At 31.4% G+C, this 19,842-nt stretch overlaps 1 protein-coding gene across 5 annotated transcripts in view; it reads right to left on the reverse strand.

Annotated features, from left to right (window-relative positions):
* Positions 1-6,865: 6,865 nt before the first annotated feature.
* Positions 6,866-19,842, reverse strand: part of LOC126832754 (protein artichoke-like) — a 127,058-nt gene continuing 114,081 nt past the window's right edge. For all 5 annotated transcript variants that reach the window (XM_050563666.1, XM_050563662.1, XM_050563667.1 and 2 more), the window contains 3 exons: positions 9,675-12,979; positions 8,944-9,278; positions 6,866-8,873 (listed from right to left, as the gene is read on the reverse strand). In XM_050563666.1, coding sequence (XP_050419623.1) covers positions 8,421-8,873; positions 8,944-9,278; positions 9,675-12,927 — 4,041 coding nt within the window. In that variant the 5' untranslated portion in view covers positions 12,928-12,979 and the 3' untranslated portion in view covers positions 6,866-8,420. The remainder of the gene's footprint in view (positions 8,874-8,943; positions 9,279-9,674; positions 12,980-19,842) is intronic.

A 19,842-nucleotide genomic window follows, 5' to 3' on the forward strand; every position in this document is an offset into this window, starting at 1 on the left:
AGTTTATATTTATTATAAAAATGTATACCATGAAGTTAGCAATAATATATTTGTCAATTAAAAAGCGTGAACAATAAAAGTTAATAGATAAAGCGAGGCGTATGTGTATGTTATGTTGCCTATCGTGTATGCATAAGGCGCTATAACGTATTATAAGATAATAATTCCAATAATCGTTTCATCGATTCTTTTTGTACATATGTGTCGTTCATTGTAAAAGTGAATTATCTCCTTGTAATTGATTTTTAAAATAACGAGATTTTTTTAAATGAATGTGTGGGAAAAACAGTACAAGTATTCAATCGGTGTTTTCCATTTTTTTGTTGCGTTTATTGGAGTTGCTTCTCTTTTATAATGAAAGATATGACTAACTTGACATAATATTAAGCCAAATAATGTATATTTTAAAAATTTGGAGTTAAACCACTTGTACTATAAGCGACTCATACCTTGATCACATTAATCAGAGGTAGCCATTGATTTTCGGCATTTTAGCGCTAAGGTTAATTAAAAGCCCGAAACAACTTAGTTCGCTTTGTACAAGCCTTATACTAAAACATGTATTATATACATTTTTAAAAAACGTCACCTCGCTTTCAATCCTTATAAGTAAGACAACCAATATTCAATGTGTTTTTACAAAATTAGTTGTTTTTTAGATTTTTGTTTTATATGATTTATACTTTTACATCAGTGTTTCTTTCTTTCAGCGGATCGATATGAAAATAATTATTTAATGTAATGGAATGACATAGGTACACATATATTTATATTACATGTATTATTTTCACCCTTCCTTTTAGCAGTTTTTCCATTAATTTATTAATATTTTAACAGTTCACAGTACGCTGACAAGAACACAATACATTTTTTTTTTTTGTAAAAAATATGGTGTTAATCATATGCAGATTTTTTTTAATTTATAAAAAGGGAGAGACAAATGAGAATGTAGCAAAAGAAAAAATTGATTATTTATTCACCTTAATACAATTGAAATATTAGCAATAATATGAAATTCATTTTTTTGGACAATTGGCATAACTAAAATTGATAAAATACATTCACGTTACATCAATATTTGTTATTAGGAAAAAAAATCTAATATGTTCGGATGTACAAAAACAAAAAAATGTACCTACTTTGTATTCGTTATCTAATGATTAATTAAATTTCAGCATGTCCTGTTTATTAATAATAAATCTATATGAATGATTTTCCAATATGCCTGAAAATGATTTCTGCCGATATAAAAAAATCCTTAAAGTATTAGTATTTAATTTCCACACGGATAGATAGTTCTATGTAAATGTACACAAATATTATTAAATTATTGCTCGCGTTATACATTTTAGGATTTACATGGGTTTAACGTTGTTGCTATTTGAAAAAGTACACAGTTGATGGTGTACTGCAATACTCGTGATAAACGTGCACCGATTACATTGTAATGTCATAGGTAGTAGGCACTAGGTACGGGTTTTTTTTGTTGCAATGGGCTGTTTGATTGGAAACCGCTGTGATTCAATTCCAATAGGGGTTTTCTAGTAGTTCTAGAAAACAACAGCGGTCATTTTTACAGTCGACAACGGCGGTAAGTGCACGTCTTGGGGTAGGGAAAAATCTATCGGTTATTACCCGGCGATTATTATTAGCGAAATCGTTTAATGGTTATTGGCGGCCATTGGTAAATTGGATATTTTCCCGAGAAAAACACTTTACAGTTTACTGGCAAGATGCGTGGATACAGCGCAGAGTAAATGTTCTTGGGCGATAATATTAATTTATATCATGTCCATTAAACCGGAACGATGGTCGAGTCAGTCGTAACCGTATAGGATTTCTTAGCAGCTTCGGCGCAGTGTTCTTCTTTCGTTTTACTCTTGAATTAAATTGATCTGTTTAAGGCTGAGTTATTTGTCTGAGTCTAGTTCATAAACTGTCTGCAAATTTCAATAACGTTATAAGTTATATATTTTCTGCATAGACGATTGACATATTATAAAGCCGGCAATACAAATAAACACAACAGATAAAGCTGCTCCGACAGTCAGACTTGGGTAGCTGTATAATCTCTAATACTTCCAACTTAGAACGGCACGTTGTCTATATATAGGTAAGCATGCGCAGGGATGCAGTCAATTATTAAAATATTGGACCCTTGTCATTAATTAGACCCTATAATTAGGCCTTTTTTAATAACGGTCCAAGAGAGGTAAATACAATTTGACTTTTCAGGGTAGGTGTAAGCCCCAAAGCTCCATTTAAATTTCGTTTTTCCTCTGGAGTTTCCCATCTATAATTTAACGATTAATTATAAGTGGTCGAGGGAATTGACAATGTTTTTATTACACATGTTTTTAATACACCGTACCTACCTATACAGCATTATTGTCTTGCTGCCTGTTATTGTTCTAAGACACCGAATGTACAAGAGATAGAAATTAATCGTTAAACATTAAGTTCATTGTACGTAATTACTAAGTATTATTATAATTATATCTTGTATATCTATAGAAAAGCCGTTGGACCGTTTCACAACCTTTTCCTTGTTGTTGCGTAAGACTATATTATTATAATTTTGCTTTATTCGCAATACATTATTATATTTTCCAAAGCGACGGAACTCTGCCTTTATTAATTACGATACTTGCAAGGCACTTTCCTTTGTAGTTTGTACGGTTTGACTAATCGACTTTGAGATCCAAGTAAACACTAGATCGAAATTATAGTGTCAGCGGGTAATCGTTTTGGAAACATTGCTATTTTGGTATTATTTTTCATGTAATTTTCCAAACCAGTCTAATGATGGTGTTCAATTAGCTCACATTCTTGTTCACAAAAAAAACCACTCAATTTGTTTTACTAGTTAGGTACTTTTTTATTATTATTCAAGAGACAAATATTTTAAATGTACCAAAAATGTACAGTACAGTAACCAGAAATGTATTAGCAAAAGGGAGTTAGTATTTCAGATGATATTACTCACTTGTATCATTTTTAGAAAATTTGTAATCAGTAAAACACCGGTACCTTAGCGTTGCTTATTTATTATTCCTATTCTACATACGGTTTTTATACACACACACACATATAATCTATTTATTAACGTTTTTTTTTCTAAGGACATTTTAATTATATTTTATTTGACATTTAATTTCAAATGGCGCGGTACCGTCGCTACTATTTAAATTTATATCTTGCAGTAGTTTTACATCTTTATCGCTATCGCTCATTATCTCAGTCAGGTCTTATAGTATATATATTTGGTAGCAGCTATATTTTTGATCGAATCCGATTTTATATTTTCGAATAATTCGAGAAAGGATATTTAAATAAAAAGCCGTAATACGACAAAGGTTTATTTGCCGTTGGGCGCAAAACGACTGTGCCAAAAGACTTGTACTTACTGCGACAAAAACTGCATTAAATAAATATCGCTATCGTTTATATATTCTACATTGAACGTGCCGTATGCGTAATAATATTATGCAATATATGTGATACGGTCTTTGGGTTTATATTATTAATATTATAATATATTTTCACGATTCGCAAATAACTCGACGCGCCGAGAATTATTTTTATCAGTTTTATTATTACTTTTTTTTCTTCTTGAAAATCATATTATCCCTGAGCGACTATATTGCGCGTGAAAAAAGGTTGAATACATTTCATAAAGCACGTTTCCTTTATTTTCTACTTGACGACTTGCCGTAGGACGAGTTACCCTCGACTGTAGATACAGTACTATACAGTGTATACTACATTGTACATCACAATAATCATTAAAAATTACACCTCTTTACGCGCAGGAAACAGAACTGTGATTATTATTTTTGAACGTTTCATAATATTTAGGCTTCTAGTTGTTTAAAAAAATTATCCTGGACCGTCCTTAGCCCAAGGACTTAAGTGGTTGCGAAGCTCTGGTTCAATAATGAAAAAATTATTATTATTTTACACTCCGTGTGCTGAACTGAACGCGTGTAGGTGAGGATTATTATTAAATCCTACAAATATGTGTGTGTGTACGTGTTATTTGTAAAATGAATGTATACCTTTATAAGTACGGTAGTTATGTGTATGTGTACTTGCACAAAACGTGTGTTTTGCAAGGATTCTACGGACTACACCGGAAGAATCATAGTGAAATTCGTTTACAGTCATTCCTTGTCGCCCCGTTCATATTGAATTTGATGTGAAATAGCCGCCGGGTAGGAGACTACCTGCCGGACAGATTCGTTTTCGGTGCTTAAGGTATGTGTATTTTTGCAAAATGGTCTGCACCGGAAAAATGTTGACCGAACCCTCCGTGTTGCTTGTCAATAACTGTTTGGAAACGGCATTTCCGCGTTGTTCCGGTATACATATTATCCCGTCCTATCTTAGCCTTAGTATATAAATGCTAGCGTTCAGAAACAGGGAAGGTATATATGTGTATATATATATATAGCTTCTTCTATACTATCGAAACTAGCTTAAGTCGTAATACCCTATGGGATCCAACGCGCGAACCCCAGTGTTTTCATTGTGTACACTATATTATAGTATACCGTAGACCTTTTGGTCACCGTGTATTTCAGAGTCCAAGCTGATGAAGATCATTAACGACTGTAACAATATTGTCCTCTGCGATGATATTGTTACCTATGTTTATTTTGCAATCGTTGAATCATTATATTATGTTCTATTATATTATAACTAACAAATGTATAATTGTACACTGATAAACCCATATTATGTAGCATTGAGAAGTGGCAGGGTGGAGGGAAGAGGTCAAAGGATGAGAGGAGAGGATGGAATGATGATAAGAGAAAATCGATAACACCTGGGTAACTGATAAGACGTTTATTATTATTATTATTACTGTTATTATTATTTAATAATGTGCGTTGAAGTTGTAATTATTAAACTGGACAACAGACAGCTGGTGTATTTAAAAAAAAATAAACAGAAAAATAAATCACGAAAATTGAATTTGAACGTCCTATCTGAGACGATAAAAGTAAATTGAATGATAATTTACCATTTTAATAACGATAATAACTCGCCCAGATAATGTTTCGTATAGTTTTTTTGTAGAAAATTATTTTTGCACACGTAGACCTAAGTTGAACGACCTTGTCAGCTAGCGATTACGGTAAGCTGTAAGTATTCGAACTTCTTGTAAGCGTGTATTTTTGTTGTGAAAAGAAAAAATACAATTTACCCGTCACGTCAACGATGGGATTCGTTTGCTTTTTTTCAGTCGTTCACATTTAAATAGAAACGGCCATTGTTCAAAATGCATAAAACAAATTATTATACAAAAAGTGCGATCTCGCTTTTCCAGAGTACTTATTCTTACTATTTCGTTTAATTTTTTTTTTTAGTCTGTTAATTTTCTCAATACCAAATTGTTATACTAGTATAGTTCGAATCATTTTTTTCTAATTTAAAATTCTCGCTCGGGAAAATACTGCGTACGATGGAAAATTAAACGCAATATATATGTATTAAAGTGCCAAGAAAAAAAAATAAAAAGCTGAGTTTCATTAAAAACGTGATTGTTGAACAGTTTTGAGTTTATGGACTAGAGTAGTTGTAAGAGGCAAGTATAATAATATATATACATATATATAAGTATATTATTATCAAAGTTACTACTACGGTATGTTGATAATTTTAATAATACATTTTAGTCTTGAAAAAAAAATTGATGTTGTTGGATTAAACATTGGGTTTCTACCTTAAATAGTATTGTTGGTTTTTTTAACTCACACTCGACCTTTTCTCCATCTAGGTATAATGTACCTATACAGATATATAGGTACATTATATTATAAAAATATTATGTGTTTATTTTAAATTATATTATAATATTTAAAGGGCGAGTGTGCAATAATTAACAATATTATTTATTATATAATGTAAAACACAGAGGTATAGTTTTAAAACCAATATGTTTTAGCTTCAACTCGAAGCTAAAATTTTTTTATTTTATATAATATTTATATACGTTTATATTTAAACACAATAGTGTAATCTAACTGCAGTATTAAACAATAACGTAACATAACAAACAACACGTACAAATGTTAAATTATGACCTATAATTATAATTATTGGTAATCTTTAATGCTGAATTAATATTATTCCTAGGTAGGTACAAACATTGTTATCTAATATAATATCATAAGTATGACTTAGCCGCGCATACATACAAAGCGTTGTAGTGATTACATTTACACGATTAGGACAGCCAAACTAATTGCCATTGAGCTGAAATTCGATTTGCATCTAAGTATGACTCATACTAACAAATATACTAAAACTTTAAGAGCGTCAGAGTTGTTTTTGTTAAAAAAAAAAATTGTTTTATACCATAGGTTATTAGGTACTACGTTAGAAATTGTTGCCAAAGTTTAGCATTTTCGTTTTAAACTTATAATCTTTATTTTTTACTTAAAGTATTTTTAATTTGTTTTTAAGAATAAAATCATAAAATGTGCAAACAAATAAAAAAAAGTATATATTACAAAGCTTTAGCCTGAAATTAAGACTATCCCGCTTAGGGCGCTTGAGAAGTTTTAATATGTTTTATAGGAATTCAAAATTTAATCATATGAATCAAGTTTCAGTTCAATGGAAAGAAGTGATTAAAAAAAAATATATTATTAATATAATTTTACTGTACTAAATGGAACAGAACAAAAAATTCGATAACAAAAAAACGTTCACAAATGATAATAATTGTTTATAACTTACAGCTGGGCAGTGGTTTACTTTTTTAAAAATAATCACTGGATTGCTAATATTTAGTTTGATGAAAATGATTTTTGAGAAAATATTAATTATTCCACAACGGTAATATTTATCATGAGTTTTGATGTAAATTATTGTTATACTTGAATATACAAACGACGTGCAATCAGAAGTTATAACATGACTCTGGCATATGTGTAATTCTAGTACTTTGTAACCAAATAAATTAATTTGACCCAGGATGGACTATTCTTATATATAACAAATTTTCAAACACATATATAATTTGAATAAGAATTGATTGTAAGTGAATCTTTAAAGGCAGACTACATATTTATATACAATATAAACAATAGATATTTTTGCCCAGTAAAACTATTATTTCATTTGTAAATTAAAACGTTGTATACATATTTTTTACACCTTCTTAACTTAAAGTGTATAATATAATAAAATGTAGAATCAGTAACCAAAATTGTATGAAACAAAAAAGTATAATATAAAAATTACAACATAATAAAAGTTGGCCGTAAATGGCTGAGATACAATACTTACAATGCAAACACAATTTAATGGAACGCGGTTATGGTATTAAATTATCGAAATGCGTATTAACAAAAATTTGCAGGCCGGGCATTCGGTTCAAATTTTTTTTTAAAATCAACATATTATCTGAGCATTTGGTTAAGTAATAAACTCTATACCTATTAAAAAAAGGGGTTTAGCGTTCAACGTTTACAAAACGACTTTCAGTAAATAATATACAATATATAATACGGATGGATTTTAAAATAATGTATGTAATTTTGTTCGTAATGCGAAAAAAGTACACAGTAGTTTTGGACAAAGCTTTGGTTTGAGCGAATGGTTAAAATTAAAATGGGATTTAAAAACTAGAATTTTATTCGAAATAAGTACGAATGGATTTTAAGTGGAATTGTGATTATGTTCAATTGTCATGAATACTACTACTCGAATACTTACAAATTTATCTTCAAAGTGCAATATTGATGCAACAAAACTAATAAAACTTAAACGGTAGTTCGATATTTTGATTACCGTGTTGACGCTACGGCGTTTCTTGCAATAATTATTCACGCATTTGTATAGTAAATTACCATTTGTTTTTAACAATAGATTTGCATAATTTTATCGTTAACATAAATAGTGTTATATATTATGTAAGCCGGGAAGTGATAATGTACTTTCTACGAGGAATTACTTCCTATTTATAAGCATATTGTTCTGGACGTCCGTGAGTTTAACGAAATTGACGAATTCATTAATAATAAATGGTTAAACATTTGAATAATTATCAAAGTGGGATGTACGAGTTTGATACCAATATAATTAAACAACCAAGTAGTAAGTATACATACTAATTAATATAACATATAGATACCGTTTATGTGTCGACGCTGACTTACAGGGCTTACATATGAAATACATGTAAATATTTTAGTTTTTTTCTTAGATTCTGTTTGCACGTGGGCTACGTCTAAATGTCGTGGTCAATTTTTTTTCTTCTTGAAAACCGTTCAGTTTTTAAAAAAAAATTGTTGAAACTGTAATTTTACTTTGAATAATTTAAGAGGTAAACATCTCCATTCTCTAATTCTATACATTTGCCATGTTTATGCTGTGCTTGTAACTCAATTTCCCGGGACCTTGTGTTTCTAATGCATAGAGGTTATAGAACTAGACGATTGTAAAGCAGCAGCTGAAAGTGGGTCGGCAGTGTGTAACGAAAAATGTCTATAGGACAAATATTCAGGCGGCAATGGCTGTTCCCTTTTGGAGTCTTCCCGTTGTTTTTTTATTTTCAAATAACCTAGCACCGTCACCAATATGATAAATACAACACAGCCCAAGCAGCTGCCGATGATCAGACCCAGTCTTCTGGTCAGGATCGTGCTCATCTGATGTTCGTCGGAGAACAACGTCAAATCGCCGTCTAACGTTTTGACTTCGGCACAACGACTGCTCTCTGTGTCGCTCGATGAGTGCTGGGACGTGTTTAGCGGCAACCAATTGCCTAGACCCATGATGCAAATCAAATACCTCGTTTCCGGCGTTAGGTTATCGATGAGAGCCGTCTGGGCTTCTTTATCCAAGAACTTGCTCATGGGCTGCGCACATAAATAACAAAGTAATTATAATATATACCGCGATAACGGTCAAGTCCAAAAATCAACTTACGATATGCGATACCGCCATCGACGATATGACGGGAGCTGGAGAACGGTGATCTTCAATGGGATAATATTCCACTTTGTAGCCATGGAGCCCAGAGTGATTCCGACTCTTCCACGACAAGAACACGGAATCGGGTTGAAAGTCTTGTATGGCTAACCTACGCACTACAGGTATAGCGCAGAACATGCGTGGCTCCAAGTTTACAAACACTTGACCTTGGAGATGTGGCGGATGTTGACACGTTAGACCTCTTTGCTGGGACTTCGACATCAGCTTTTGATGATCTTTCATCCATTCCCAAAGTTCTTGTTGATCACAGTCGCAATTGAGTGGATTTTCTGTAAGCAATATTGTATATAAATATACATACATATGTTAACTAATGTATTGCGCAAGTAAAAAAATCTTAAGATGTTTCTGAAATTGTAAAACATAAAATGATATGTTTTAAACTGAATTAAAAATCTGTTTGAGGCTATTGTAAAAGCTCTTAAAGAAAATATCTAAATTCTCAATAGTAGTTACTAACAAATAAAATCCATTATCATAGTTATTATCAGCTGAACCTATAACCACTCCAACTCAGAATGCCACCTAAAAATATTTCATACCTATTTATGTCCCTATTTCAATGGGGTTCTTATAGCAAACATAATATACTCTATTGTTTAGAAATAAGTGATTTTTAATGTAAACAATTATTTTCTAAATATTATTTTAAAATATAAACTAACCTTCTGTTCGTAAGCTTTTGATTTGGGTTTCCAGAGGTCTGAGTGCATTTAGTGGAAAGTTTCTGAAATCGTTCTTGCCCAAGTCGAGGACCTTGAGTTTTTTCAACGTCCTAAACGCGTCGGGAGAAACGGAGGATATCCAATTTCCGTACAAATATAGGTCGGATAAGCTCTCAAGGTTTCGGAATAATCCTTTATTAAGTTTTAACAATTGATTGAACGACAAGTCTAGCACCTGCAGCGATATTAAGTCAGAAGAAAAGTCGTCGATTTCTCTGATTGAGTTGTATGACAAGTTGAGAAGTCTTAAACGACTTAAACCCTGAAGCCTTTCTTGTGGTAATAGTTCCAGGCGATTCCGGCTCAAGTCTAACGTGTATAAATCTTCCAGTATGCTAAAAGTTCCCGGGGATATTTTTGAAATTCGGTTATTGCTAATGTGCAAACTATGAAGATCAGGAAACGTTTCGAAATCTTTACTCCCCAACAGTGTTATGTTTGTTTTGGACATGTGAAGTTCCTCGAGGCTAGACGGATCGTTAACTGGAGACTTTGTCGTTTCTCGGATTTGGAACAATGGGTTGTGGGTAAGGTTTAAAAATCGTAGATTCTTAATGAAGGGTGGTATTTGTCGAAAATTGTTGTAAGAAATGTCGAGACGTTCCAGAGATTGGAAGAAGTTAAGTGGTAATGACGAGAGCATATTGTTGGCTAAATTCATTTCGGTCAACATAGTAAAATACGTTGGCGGATATCCAGTGAGCGTTTGAATTCGATTTTCAGAAATCGTTAGGCTCTTAAGGTTTTTCATACTTGTCAACTTTGACATGTCTAACTCGGTCAGATTATTTTTAACTAACGACAATTTTTCCAAAGTTTCACAACTGGCTAGTGCTGAATAAGGCATTACGTTGAAATCGTTTTCATCCAAATTCAACGCTGTCAATCGTTTTGGATTCTTGAAGACATCCGGTGGCAACGAAATCAAATTGTTATGCATTAAAGACAGACTTCCGACTTCCAGATTGAACTTAAACGTCATTGCCGACAGTTGTCTAATGTTGCAGCTGTCCATATTCACGTGTTTGATGTTTGGTAGGTATTTTAAAACTGTAGAGTTGAGTCCGAACAAATTGTTATGCGATATGTCTAACGTAGTCAACGTAGGAACGTCGATTTGTAACAAGGAATCGGACAACAAGAAATTGTTTTTCACGTATAACTCGACCAGGTCGTTGAGGTTGGCAAATGAACCATTATCGATTGTTCTAAGTGAACAATTATTCAAATATAAATGTTGAATAGGTAAATCTTTTTGAAACATGTATTTATGTAGTTTCAGAAGTGGATTGCTAGAGAGATCTAATATGGTAAGTCTCTTCAGCGCTGCAAACGAATTAGGATCAATATGCGCTATCTGATTGTTGGCAATGTGTAGTTCTTCGAGACCTCTGAGATCAGCGAACATTTTTGAAGATATTTCTTTCAACTGATTAAAACTAATATCCAAATATATCAACGATTGCATTGATTCGAACGAACCTAGTTCAATGTGTTCGATGGAATTGTTGTTCAGATACATTCTATTGGCGTGACTGAGATCCGCAAAGAGCGTCTTATCTAGTTTTGTTAATTTATTATGCCCTAGCCATAATATTTTCAAATTAGATTGTCCTTGCAAAGATCTATTGTGTAGACTAGTCAATACGTTGGAGTCGATTTGTAAGGATACCAACGACGGATGATCGTGTACGAACACGTCATCTAAGTAAGTAAGAAAATTACCTTGTAAATTAATATGCTGGAGATTTTTCATCAAATTAAACGCACCAGATTCTACGTCGGTTATCATATTGTTTTGTAAATGTAATTCTAGAAGATCTGGCAATGTCTGGAAATGAGTTTTTTTAATACTCGATAGTTTATTCTTTTGCAATCTAAGTTCTTTTAAACGGTTATTATATCGGAATGCTCCGACCTCGAGGTTGGAAATTAAATTACTATCCAAACTCAAGGAAGTTAACTTATGACAATTAATAAAAACATTTGCGTCTACAGTTTCGATGTAATTGTCACTCAAATAAAGCTGCGTTAAATCAGAAGAACTGGAAAAAGAACCTGGCTCGATGCTCCTTATTGCATTTTGTGTAATGTAAATTACAATTATCTTTGGAGAATTGGCGAACGTATCACTGGAGATTTCTAGAATATTATTTTCAGACAAAAAAAGTTCTTTGAGTTCTGGTAAATTCTTGAAAAGCCCGCTGATGTAATGTAAATGGTTATGACTCAAATCAATTGTTCTCAGCTGCAAATTATTCTTAAATGTATCCGGATCCATAAATACTATTTTGTTGTGACTCATGTCAATAGACTCGAGTTCAGTCAAAGTACTAAAACCTCGTTTGTGTATGCCTTCCACTAAATTGTAGTAAAGTGACAACATCTTAAGTTTAGGGAATAAACGGAATGCATCTTCAGGAACTGATTCGAAGTAGTTAGAACTGAGGTCGAGCTGTACAAGACTTTTCATGAATGAGAAATGGTCGTCGTGTAACGAAGAGATTTCGTTCCAGGCAATCCGCAAAGACATCAATCGTTCTAACCGTCTCACTGCGGAAGTTGGGAATGTTTTAATTTTGTTCTCTGACAAATCCAATTCGGTAAGACTGTTTTCTAAACCAGCAAATGCATACTCTGATATTTTTACTATCAAGTTACTTTTGAGGTTGATTTTGGCCACATTCAAACCAGAAAAAGTGTAACTACCTAATTCGGTGATGTCATTAGATTCCACGTCAATTGTCTTTAACGCGGTTAGATCCGAGAAAGCTTTCTGGGGTATTTCTTTCAATTTACCGGATATTAATGAAAATACCTCCAGCCCCTTGATGTTACTTAACCCATCGTCCGCAATGATTGATAAGTTTGAATGTGATATTTGAAGTTGTTTTAGTGTGGTATTAGGAGGAAACAGAGCTAGCGATAACAGCCAAACGGAAGAATCGAGATCATAAATGTTCAATGACTGAACGGGTCCTTCCATCGAAGCCAAACCACTGAAAACACCTGCCCCAGTGGCCCCAGGACATTCGAGAAATATTCCATCTTCGAAATCGTGGCACGTACATGATTGGTCTAAAAGCTGACTAGGACAGGTTGTGATGGCGTTTTGTAATTGGCTGACGGAACACGTTCGAAGCCATAAAAACGCGCTTATCCACAGCGACGGCCACCGATCATTGGATTTCATCTCATCGCCATATCAATAAATTGTTCGTTATGGCAGATTTTTCATGTTCAACCTAAAATAAAACAAAAAAAAACATACGTAATTTCAGTACTGTGAAGCAGGTTTACATGTAATAATAATTAATAGAACGCCCATTACACTGTGAGGTTATTAACTATATGGTAGATAAATCAAGAGTTAGTGCGTTGACAATAATTACAAATTGAACAGCTTTCACACATTAATTTTTCCGTAGAACTAATAATTAAATTAAAATTCGTACTCTGATAAAAGTCAAGTTAAGTTTAAATAATGAATGTAAAAGTCTTAATGAATGTAATAAGTGCTAAGCAGTGAACCAAAGAGAGACGACGTTGTAAACGAGATTAAACTGCAGTTCGAATATTTAAGTTAAGTATACAAAGGGGTTCTTGGATTTTAAGTATTCAACCTCTTGCCGTTTGGTATCTATTTTACGCTGGATCGTGGATGTATCTTATGTATTCGGATTTTGTTCTTAGTTTAACTAAAGATACGGTAGAGCATCTTTTTGCATTTCAGTTTTGCCGTAGTTGCGAAATTAAAGTATAGTGGTTTGTTACATCAGAGCTTTACATCACTTTTATCGGAAACCTTTTAAATCGAATACAGTAGTTTTAAAACTATGTTTTTTCATTGTCACCAATTGTGAGGCATTCCACTCAGTGACGACGTCATTTCTTATATTTTCAATCGTATATTCTACTCATTTTTCCATTTTTGTTGGATCAAATATTTGTATACTATGCAGACCTTCTGGTAAATGTATGCGTGTTTCTTAGCATAAAGAAAGAAAAACATAAAAGGTGAAGTTTGTTATTACATACATAAAATATAAACAAAAAGTTTCCGTTATTGTTTCACAGCAGAAAAAATATTGAAACTTTGGTTTAACAATAATGATGTGGGTGAATTTTGGCTTAACGGTTTCCCGCATACTTAAAAAGACTTTAAAATAATGTACAGAACTTCTAAGCACAACTTGAAAAGTGTTGTCGGTCTATTATTATTGTGTCTTATAATAACTTTCAATACTATTAATTTCTTCTAGTTGGTCACACCACGCGTCATCCTCTAACGCCAAATTATTATTACTATAATGGAGAAGGAAAATAAGTAAAGACTTATTGAAATAAAGTACACTTATTTGTTAAGGTGATGTTATTTGATTTTTTGTACAAACGAAATACGCTATTTAAAATATGTCGTTGCCGTATCTTTTTTGAAAACGGAGGATATAAACACTAAACAAGGAACTAAATATCCTATAAGACAAAACTAACCTGAAAAACTGATAAAAATAATCAACTTTTTGTTGTATTTGACGAACGAGCAAATCTAATTTTTCATCACATTATTTTGATTATACCTATTCTAAATAAGAGTCTGGAAAAACAAAACTAAACGCCAGTAGTTTATTCCCAAAGGTTTTTAACTTGTACAAATTTAGAAATGTGTGTTCTATACTATTAGAGGAGGTTAGCTCTCGAGTCAAAAATATCAGCATTGTTACGTTGACGTTTATTTACTGTGCAAAATACAATATCCATAATTTCATATGAGATTTGGAAACGCCTACTAGGAAGATTTCCTACTGAAAAACATATTAACAAAACAGCTAATACTCTTTTTATTGTTACAGATATTATATTTTTCATCTTCTGATTTCCAAGTAATGCTCTAAATAAAGTTTGGTCAGCTTCAGTAAATAATTTAGGGTAAATAATGCTTTTATAGCTTCTTAAAAAGTAAATAATTTAAACTGGGATTTTTTATTAGTTTTTTTGTAGACATCATTTGAGTCTCAAAACATTTTTAACTTTGTGTTAATCAATAAGAATAATCATGAAATTATAAAGAAACTCGTCGTGAAGACATTATGTACGTCTTGATTTTTTTTTGTAATGGGAACTCATTTTTATGTGATAAATATGTTCAGAAATGTGAACAGAATGCTATATCTTGTTGATGCACTAAAAGCGGAATGTGTGCCTTCTTCTTAACAAAGTTAAAATTACTGAGAAATGTTTTTAGTTATTTCTAACGTTCGTGGAATGTTTTAGTAAAACATTTTTATTACATTTTACCTAATTAATTCCAATAATTCTAACTATTTTATTATAATATTAATTTGTATATTTTAATACCATTGATTTTATAATAGTATGTAAAATAATTGAGAGTATACAATTGAAAACTAAGTCAAATGAATAGGGCCTTAAAGCAGTATTAATAGAAATAAGAAAAAAAACAGTACAGAGCACAAACAAATTAGATTGATTATATATAACTATGAAATGATAAATAAAGAATCGATACACGTTATAATATACACATGAGGTATAATATTATGTTTAGTAATACATACAACAAACAGTTACCATGGGTTTAAGATAAATGAAGTGTGTAAATGAATACTGAACGTGATCAACGTCTAGGAAATAACGCCTCTCTTTATTCGTTCTTATTTTTTATAGTTACTTGATTTGATTCTATATTAGTCATCATTGAGTGCCTAAAAAATCCAATAAGACCATACATTTTATGGTATACGGATACGACTGTTTGACTGCTGTTATAATAACATTTTTTCATATACAATAATAATATCTTTACTATAAAGTAAAATATAGGTCAATGTATTTATACATTTTTTTTCGATTACTATCATATTGATATTAACCTGTAAATTGCCAAAAAGAATTAAAACATAAACTTAACACTTGAAAACACAATTTTATACAAATTGAAGTTGATAGTACAACATTTTATTTCAACGGGAAAGTAGTAAGTACGCGTTGAATCAAAATATGAAAACTCTACAAGACTAAAGAAGAAGATGGAACTCTTGAAATTTGCAATTTAAACTTTTAATTAAAAATTAATTTAAATAATATAAACTGGACACGGCTTTTAAAATGTTGTATCATTATTGTTTGAAAATCGTTAAGCGAATATTTTTCATAAAAATTTTTAATAATATTCATAATGAATATTGTATACAGACATTTCAAGTTTGAAATATTAAAATGTTATTAATATAAAAGGAAATAATAAGAAGAATGGAATAAACTGTTGCGGCAACAACGTCATGAAACTAACTTTAGTACACAATTTAAGAATTGTTAACGGTTTATTTCCAAATTTATTTTTTATAACAAAAAATATATTACTTTTTTTTCTTGAGCTGTAAAAGTACTTACTTTGCTGTACTTATTAGAATTTATTACTAACCATTTACTGATGTGTTATTAATACTAGTGTTTTCCATTATTTAAAGTACACTTTACTAAATCGTTTAAGTTGTTAAAAAATATTATCCCGTTATCGTCCTCCTTATGTCCTTTCTAGAGCTGGTTTTCCTATTTAATTTTGTTTTGTATTAAATTCATATAAATTGTAAAATTATTATTTATTCTACATAGTTGTATAATTGTTGTGCTGTAATGTTGTTCATTAATTGCACATTAAAATAAAATTAAAAAATATTGTCGTATCCATAAAGCCATATCCATAAAATAATAATAGTTATAACGTAACAAGTTGCAGCTGTCAGCAATATTAGATCTATATGCGAAATTCATGATACCGTAGAATGATTTCTCTTGTTATTATTTTGGCAATCTCTCAAGACCTTTTTTTATTCGAGCAAGATTTTGTTTGCGATATGCAAAAATACAATAATTTTGTACGACTTAAAATAATATTTTTTTCTTTAAAATCTTATTGGATTTACTGAGAAAAATGTATACTGAGAAATACGTTTGAACGTCAGCGTTTAAAGTTAAAACATGTATATTTAGTTATTTTGCATTGATAGCTCCAAGCATATTTTTATTTTCAAAATATATATTTTTATTTTAGTTGACAAAGCGAATTTGTCAAGAACACATAGAGTATTGCTTAAAAAGAGTCCAATGAGAGCGAAACGTTTGTTAATAAGACGCTTAATGTTTTTAGTTTAAAAAATAAAAGCTGATAAATTGATAATAATAAATTATAAAAAGTTATTAGAAGTTATACACGTTACGTCTTTTCCTTCGAATGTTTATATTTAAGAACGCATTTCCATATTGCATGGCATTTTTCCACCCGAAAATAATCTCTCTCTTTCTCTCTCTAGACCTCCAGATTTTTCACGGAAACCTCATTTGTTATTCTGTCCGATTAGGAGAGTTCTTGCTATTACTTTACCGTCTTTGAACTTTTAACAAAAGTCCCATGACTGATTGCTTGCGACTATATACACCAACAGTTCTTACAATACAAAGAAATTGCATTGACTGCGGTTAAAAAAAACATAATAATAATACCAACGCATTGCATACGGCCGTCGGTCTAATATGTGATTATATTAATATAATATGTATCGCGTATGCATGATTTGTGGGCTTTCATCCGAGAAATTTAATATTCAATATTTCCGTCAGCATATAGCTGCTTTTTTTTTTTGTAAACCAAACTTTTTCGTTTAAATTATTCAACCGAAGCAACAAAATCGTACACACACACACATTATATATATATAAGAATAAAGAGAGACAGTACGGGTCAATATATGTCTTGTATGTAATGTAACGTCCGTTGAATATGCTTGATTTGAACTTTCAATGGACTTTTACCTATGTTTCAGTTATACAAAACTAATAAGCGCACAGCTCAAATAGTTTTCACTCGACTTCATTGCCAGATCTGCTGTGTGCAATGCGCTGATGATAATGTGAGCGATACGGTTAATGTGTAGTTTAATGTAATTTTAGTTATGGCTAAATATGAACCCGTTAACAATTTCGTCGGTTCTTTTTTTACAACAACTTTACAGATTCGATAATATACTTTCACCGATCTATGGTTTCTTAAAACATGGTTGCATTTCAACGTGGGCACTAATATTTTGGCTTGCGATCAGGGAAAAGCAGGTAAGCAGGTTCGTTTAAAGTCGGCGTACGCACGTGCCAGAGTTTTGTTTTTCGCCTATATAAAAATCTTGATTGTCTAAAAGAAACTTGGCGAGAGTCTTGGAAGCAATTAAAAACCGCATGTATATTAACCTAAAACGTTGCCACCAAAATAGGATCTTAGTATCTCCTAAGTTTTCGCAGTAACGTAATTCCTTGTTTTTTTGTATTATTCCCCAACACTATAATCTGATAACAATCAGATTGATAAAAATCAAAGTCAACTAAATTTATTATGAGTACCTAAAGATTTGTACACCGTTTAATTACCTATAGATCTGTTTATGTTTATAGAAAATATAAGATAAACAGCTTTATACTTAGAGTTGACTATGGGTACTCTCACTTTGGATCTATTAAAAACAAGAAAACAAAAAACCGTCAGAAAATTCAAAGTGTTCTATGCGTGTGTGATAAAATTGTAATTTTACAATTGACTATATATTCTATTATTACAAATATTTTGAATTTATTGTCCCTAATTTGGTTACATTAATAAGGCTAAGCTAACGTATTGACATCCATTTGTTGTGTGTTATTTATGATTATATTTGTTAAGTGCATCGTCACGGTAAACTGCCAATGCATACAGCAAAATGTGAAACGTGCATTTATAAAAGTGTTTTTTTTTTGTTATTGTCCAAGTTTCGCTTCATCTTTTATGGTTTTTATTATTAATAAAAAAGGGACATTTTATTTTTGTTCTACATTATTCTAGGTATTTATTTACTCGTGTTGCTTTTATCGTTCGTTTGTGAGTGAATACGGACATAAAAATACATTTGTCCCATTGAATAAATTCTATTTTATAATGTTTACAATGACACGAGTCAATTAATATTTTAGAATAAAACATTTAATATTCTCTATGGCGTGACTGCTATTTTTTTAATCTAATTTATAGACAGACGACAATTAAAGAAATAGCAATTTTATCAATATACAATAATGTCAATTGAATTTACTAAAAGTAATGTACTATGTAGGTGTTACAGTGTTAATGTTTTCAGGGATTGTGTTTTCCCATGCAAACAGAAAAACAAATCAACCGATTTCTATTAAGGTAATCGTTTTAAGCTTGCTTCGAACTCCCTTGACGGTTTTAAGTAGTTAATCGATACGGGAAACGAACAATAATCGACCAAATAATTATTGACCCCAACGCGATCCCTGGAGATTTTTACATAGGGAGTAATTTTTTACCAAGTTCAGTATGACAATTGTTCTGTGTGCATATTATAACGGAATAAATTGAGTCATGATATCGACGCATAACAAACTGGAGGAAACAGAAAATGTAAACGGTACTAAAAGGAAAAATTAAATATAGGCACGTACAGAGAATGCAATATTGTGTTTCAAAAGTTGGCTAGCAAAATTTGTAATTTATGATGTTTTCTCGTATGAATAAATTGCTATTGTAATAGTGTTGCCACCGCGTGTAATAAAATGAAACAGTTTTCATAAAAGTTTTTACGGGACTTGACTAGATTTTTGGAAAATGTAACACAACAACCTTTACTAATGATCGTGAAAACTTTTGTCGAAATACATCTATAAAAAAACATGTTATTATTATTTTTATAGACACCATAAAACGAATAGGTTTCTCTTTGAATCGGACTTCATAGCTCACACCCGCAAATGAGGTCGGCCACCTTTATTGTTTTCTATACGTCATATTATTGTATAGTTGTCCGTTTTCGCAATCACGTGCAACGTTATGGAACTGTAGGTATAGATTTGGGACCTTGATGATTTCAGAAAACGGATTTCTTGCGAATTCATACCACATTAAGAAAATATTGTTTTTGAGTTCAAATCCATATTTATGCGAGGGTGTACACATAACCGTTGGTCGGTTTTTACGCGTAGGAGATAAAATTTTACTGGGAATAAAATAAAAAATAAGAGTTTTAAAAGGTCGCGGGCGAACGGA

This window comes from Adelges cooleyi, unplaced genomic scaffold (genome assembly GCF_023614345.1).
Source record: "Adelges cooleyi isolate 19-005CV unplaced genomic scaffold, UGA_ACOO_1.1 ACOO_flye_CR_arks_rails_tigmint_CR_PRNA_167, whole genome shotgun sequence".
NCBI classification, from domain to species: Eukaryota; Metazoa; Arthropoda; class Insecta; order Hemiptera; family Adelgidae; genus Adelges; species Adelges cooleyi.